We start from the raw sequence: 6496 nt of genomic DNA on the forward strand, positions 1-6496 counted from the left end.
CCTCAAAAAATCTTTCTAACCCATACCAGCATAGAAAAGCAGATGTAAAAATAATAATAATGATAATCCTTTCTACTATAGACACAAGACTTGAAATTGTGAGGGAGCTGGCTAGTCAATTAAGTTGACCCCAGTGTTTCACTGGTACTTAATTTATCGACCCCAAAAGGATGAAAGGCAAAGTTGACCTTGACAGAATGATAATAATAATAATAATAATAATAATAATGATGATGATGATAACAACAACAATAACAAAACAACAATGATGATGACAAAAGTGAATTAGTACAATGACCCACACAGTAATAAAATGATCATGGTTTCTTTTAAATAAATCAGTTTGTCTGTGAACTGTCCATAATAGGTAAAAACTACAGGTTTCACTTTGTGTGCATCATCATCATAATTCTCATCATCATCGTATTTGTTTTAAAATTGATTTCTTTATAACCAGTATAGTACTGGTGTAGTGACTAGAACAAAAATGCTTTTAAATTAGTGGGTACCTAACCTGCTAATCTATACATGAGCACACCTGTCTACACAAATATCCTTTGAAAAGAAACATCACAGATGAAAAACATTTCTTCAAATTTCCAAATACAAAATCTTTGAATAAATGGAAGTGCCATTCAATAAAACTGTCAATTTATGTGTTACTTGTGAACTCACCTACAAATTCATCAACCAGTCTTAACAAATAGTCTAGTTTTCAAGCCCTGACAAGTTCCAAATAGCAATTCTTCAACAGCACAAAGTAACGACATCAACATCTTATTTTGATATACAAAAGCTTATATATAACAAAAGGTTTTAGTGGGTCTGGCCATTAACTCATTGTTGGTAGTACACAGTGAAGGCTAAGTGATTATGGTATTCAACTCATGATCATAAGGTGATGAGTTCGGTACCTGGTGGCACATGGTGTCTTTGAGCAAGACACCTTATTTCATGTTGCTCCTGTTCACTCAGCCAGCAAAAATGAGTTGTATCTGTACTTCAAAGGGCCAGCCTTGTTACATTCAGTGTATCACACTGAATTTTCCTGAGAATGTATAGGTACGTGTGTCTGTGGAGTGCTCAGCCATCTTCATGTTTCATTGATTAGATCAGCTGGAACTCATGTTGTTGTAACTGATGGAATGTCAGTGCCAGTGGTAATAGACAATATTAATAGGCTGCATGTGAAGGTGAGAACCACTACACTAATGTAAGTTTATATTTGTTTCTGTACTTTTTTATTACTTGGAACATTTGCAGTTACATATGTTCCTTCATTGGACACTAAACTCTGCTTGTGAAGACCTCTTGAAGCAAGTGAAATCAAAATCAAATTCGATGACAGCACCGCATGACTGGCTTCCATGCTAGTGGAGCGCTAAGAGCACCATCTGGGCATGATTGTTGCCAGGGCTGCTGACTGGCTCCTGTGCCAGTGGCATGTAAAAAGCACCATCCGAGCATGATTGTTACCAGCATCGTTTTACTGGCACTTGTGCTGGTAGCACGTGAAAAACAACATTCGAGCAAGGTCGTTACCAGTACTGCTGGACTGGTTCTTGTGCAGGTGGCACGTAAAAACACCATCTGAGCGTGGCCGTTGCCCGTACCGCCTGACTGGCCCTCGTGCCAGTGGCACGTAAAAGCACTCACAACACTCTTGGAGTGGTTGGTGTTAGGAAGGGCATCCAACCATAGAAACCAAGCCAAATTAGACTGGAGCCTGGTACAGCCCTCTGGCTTACCAATCCCAGTCGAACATTTAACCCATGCCAGCCTGGAAAATGGATGCTAAATGATGATGGTAATGATGATGATGATGATGATGATGATGATGATGAGGATGATGATATGAACTACAACTGTTTGAATAAAATAGCATATATGACATAGTTATTGTGATAGTTAAGTCTTTATTGCATAAAATATTTTAGCTAGTTATATGAAAATCATTCATGGTTATTATTAGTTAAAATAAATAGAGTGAGAAGACCTTATCATTAAACTGAATTCTATGTAGCACTTGAGGTTGTTAAGTTTGGGAATTAAATATATCACTTCTTTTATAAAATTAACCAAGCATATTTACTAATTTCTCTGTAGACTGAAAAGAAATGGACAGCTTTAATTGATTTCGACCCTTGTTGGGATCCACAGTTCTATATTGCACAATACACTGCTTTATATTACCTTATATTATATTATATATTATATTATATATTATATCATTTTATACTATTTTGTTTTATATTACATTTGTTTATTTTAATTTTAATTTTATTTTGGTTTTTATTTCCAATTGCCCCAGTCTACTCAGCTATAAATGAGATCCACCAATAGTCGAGAAGTAAACCCTACAACAGGCTGGCATCCCAATCAGAGGTTAAGGTTGTCATCTCAGTCACTTATGCATCAGGGAAACCTGGTCAAGCTCTGGTCTTATGAGTGCCACGTCTCATGACAGACATATCCAAGATTAGAGCACGTAAAATAAATTGGCTTGTTGCCAGTTCTAGGAATTGAACCCTTGATATGTATTATGATTATGTGCTGAACACCCAAACCACAAGGTCATGCACTTTCATATGTGTATATTATATGAGCAATATATCACTGCCATGATGCAAATGCATTACATCCCAATATTAATATTTTAAGAAAGCTTTTTTTTTTTTCAGTAAACAAAAACAGCAGAGCACTAGACAGCATTTAGTTTCATCATCCAAAGATTTATGAACACATTTTGTGTCAGCTTTGTCTTTCTTCAAAAGTTAAATAAGAATAAAAATAAATAAAATAATTTAGGCCTACAGGTAGACATAGATCACACTTTGAAGTAGAAACATACAAAAAAACTCCTGATTAAAATAGAAAGATCCAAACAAAAGTAGCTTCTAAATTAAAAAAAAAGAAGCAAAAAACAGTAAAAACTTACTAGAAATAGGTATTGTAAAACATTGGTGGGTGGGGTTATATTAGAAACATAGAATATTAAGATTAACTTGTCCATGTTAAAACATGTTGCCATTCCATTTCACACTGTTCACTGTAGATCTGACCACTTTATTTGCAGTTTATGTTTCCACTGTTACTCCTGCTGTTTTTATATATGCTGTCAGCTATTAAATTACAAATTTCTGCAACTTTGTAATTATTAATTGCAACATTCAATACTCTTGCTAATTGTAACTTTCATTACTAAACTTAGTACTATTCCAACTTTTAAAATAGTTATTTACCAAATGCCTTTTAAAAGAAAAGAAAATGAATATTGCAATTACATCTCCGTTGTGATTTGCTGATAAGGAAACACTAATTAGAAGAGAAAATTTCTAATAATACTTTCATTGCTTGACAACAATTGCAATTCTGTCATTAACAAACACTGTTACAAACTAGAATTACATAAGAATGACCAAGCCAAGGGAAGAATCTTTGCATGATCAGTTGACCTGCTAAAAGTGGCAACCAAGTCTCCTTCAAAAACACTGGCTGTCTTAAACAATGGAAACATACATTGGATAAGGAAGTCCAAGATATATCATTTCTGGGAAAAGGATCAATGAAATTTTCATTTGGAATGCTTTTAACAATTTTTGCCCAGTTTCTAAAATAGAAACTATTTATTTCATTTTTAAATGACTGCAAAATTAATTGATTAAAAAAAAAAAAAATATCAATCATTTGATAATTTCACTATTTCCATTAAGTGGGACAAAATTATATTGGAAAATGTATACTTTTGTGATTTCTTTTAAGGCTTCAGTTAACTTTTCTAGACATGTCCAGTTCTTTTGAGAAAAGAACAACTGATAGAAAGCTGTGCAGTGTTGTATGACACAAGAATCTCTTAAAGAATTTTTGCCATTAATTGAACAATGATTATTGGACCCAAAGACTATTGTAAATTTAAAGTAAAGACTTTTTATGGACACACTGATGAGGTAAGCATTTTGTTTTCACTACTCTAATATTTTTGCTGTTAATTTTAAGCCTATCTTTTATCTTTTACATGTTTGTTATTGGATTGTGGCCATGCTGGGGCACTGCTTTCTAGGGTTTTACTTGAAAAAATCGACCCCTGTACTTGTATTTTTAAAAGTTTGGTATTTATTCTATCAGTCTCTTTTATTGACTCGAAATGCTAAGTTATGGGGGCATAAACAAACCAACACCAGTTGTCAAGTGGTAATGGACAGACACAAACATACACACACACACACACTCAACAGGCTTCTTTCAGTTTCTATCTACCAAATCCACTGACAAGACTTTGGTTGATTCAGAGCTAGAAGATACTTGCCCAAGATATATTATGTATATATACATATATTTAAGTGCGTGCATGTGTGTGTGTGTGTGTGTGCACGTGTGCATGTATGTGTGTTTGTGCATGTGTGTGTGTGTGTGTGTGTGTATATATATATAAACTTATAAATGACGAAAGAAACAGTATAGTGAAATTTATTTAACTATAAGAAAATTCAAATATCACAACAAGTTGTTTCATATCTTAAAGCTTGTAAAGATAGTCTATTTTATAATATTTAATAACTAGAAAAGCACTCAGAGAGCACAGACCTCCGCCAAAGCAGCTCATTTCCACCCATATACACGCATGCTGAATATCGCCCAATTTCCCAAACCAATGCCGGCAAAAACATAACAGAGATACTATTTTATCCTCTTCTCATACTTATCTTGACCATCATCATCATCAACACTATCTGTGCTTTCACCACAATCATTGTCAAAACTACGATCACCACAATCAGTTTCTTTACACAGTTGAAAATCCATTACCTGATAGTCATGGGACTGAGATTGTTGCAGATTTTTGATTTTTCTAATTTCGGATTGCTTTATTAAAACCAGGTCTAAACACAATAGCTTATAGACATACTCTGAATGTAGTTCTATATAAATTTTTGATAATTTTTTTTATACTTAAGACCATCAGAAATGTTAAGATATCAGCCTCTACCCACGTTGTCATGCTTTGATTAAAAGGTTACAGCATAGATTAGATTACTTAGATAAGTTTCAGTCAAAGTTGACTCAGGCTATGTCTAATTTAATAGCACCACCTGGAAGAGATACACAGTCAGCTCTGGGGAACCATAGCCCGTTCAAGCAGAGGGTTATTGTTTTCAGAGACATATCTAGGTGTGGGTGGCTTATCTGATATTTGTTGGGGGTAATCATCTATGGATCATTTGAATGCTGTGAAGTCACTTTCCTCCTTTATGTGTGTCTGGCACGATGTTGAAGCGAGCAGGGTCAATTGAGGTGAAATAGTTCTGTCATAGTGTTGTGATATGACACAAACATTTCTGTAGTGAACGGATGGCATGGGGTCCAAGCCTTGGACGAATTTTAAAGATGGGCAATGTTGATGGAATATTTTCCACATCATACAGATAATATAGAGCTCACAGCGGCGGTGGAGGGAGCAAAGCCTGAGCTTTTTGAGTCGATCCCAGTAGTCAAGGCTTGTCATGCCATCCTCCGCAGACCTCCGACAAGCAGCTCATTTTAAGATAGATACATGAGTAAAATTACTAATAGAGAAAAGAAAATAAACTTTTGAAACAGCAACGCCACCATAGGTTACGTGGAAAGGATGAACGTGAATTCAAGGGAGATAATCAAAGAACGTAACATTGTAATACTTCATGTAAAGTAAATATAACAAATGAAAAATCCTTCAAGAATCCATAAAAATTCCTGGATCACTACCAAAATTTCAACATCTGTTTCTTGTGTCATTACCAACTTTTCTTGCAAGTTTCATCAAATACCTTTCACAACTTTTTGAGTTATTTTGCACACAGACGAACAAACCAATGCCGATGAAAACATAACCTCCTTCCTTGGCGAAGGTAATAAATAAATTATCTACATATCTGCACTAATGCAAAAAAATCCCTTAAAACAATGCAGAAATTAAGCTACAGCTTCAGGTGAAAGAAAAATCTTACTAAAGTCTCAACATAATATTTCAAGAACACAAAGTCAATATTTAAATAGGACATTAAAAGTTATGGAAGACAGTAATAATAAAATAATCCTTTCTACTGTAGGCATAGGCCTGAAATTTGGGGGAAGGGATTAAGTTAATTACATCACCCCCAATACTCAACTGGTACTTATTTAATCGAGCCCAAAAGGATGAAAGGCAAAGTCAACCTCAGCGGAATTTGAACTCAAAATGTAACAACAGGCAAAATACTGCTAAGCATTTTGCCTGGCATGCTAACGATTCTGCCAGCTTGCTGCCTTAAATTAATATAAAATAATAAGATGATTGTCTAACAAATGGAATGGAATTTTATAACTTTATACACTCCTTATCGTTTTCTCTTGTATTGTACTATATATTCTATATGTTTTGTGGAATGATTGCTTAAGGAGCTTATTTTATGAGTGTTGCTGGATTACTTGGTGTGTGTGTGTGTGTGTGTGTGTGTGTGTGTGTGTGTGTGTGTGTGTG

At 34.7% G+C, this 6496-nt stretch overlaps 1 protein-coding gene across 1 annotated transcript in view; it reads left to right on the forward strand.

Moving 5' to 3' along the window:
- The first annotated feature begins 816 nt into the window (after positions 1-816).
- The window catches only part of LOC106884411 (WD repeat-containing protein 38), a 21134-nt gene continuing 15454 nt past the window's right edge, over positions 817-6496 (forward strand). The window contains exons 1-2 of the mRNA XM_014935772.2: positions 817-1213; positions 3783-3947. Coding sequence (XP_014791258.1) covers positions 3882-3947 — 66 coding nt within the window. The 5' untranslated portion in view covers positions 817-1213; positions 3783-3881. The remainder of the gene's footprint in view (positions 1214-3782; positions 3948-6496) is intronic.

Source organism: Octopus bimaculoides, chromosome 1, assembly GCF_001194135.2.
Source record: "Octopus bimaculoides isolate UCB-OBI-ISO-001 chromosome 1, ASM119413v2, whole genome shotgun sequence".
Classification (NCBI taxonomy): domain Eukaryota; kingdom Metazoa; phylum Mollusca; class Cephalopoda; order Octopoda; family Octopodidae; genus Octopus; species Octopus bimaculoides.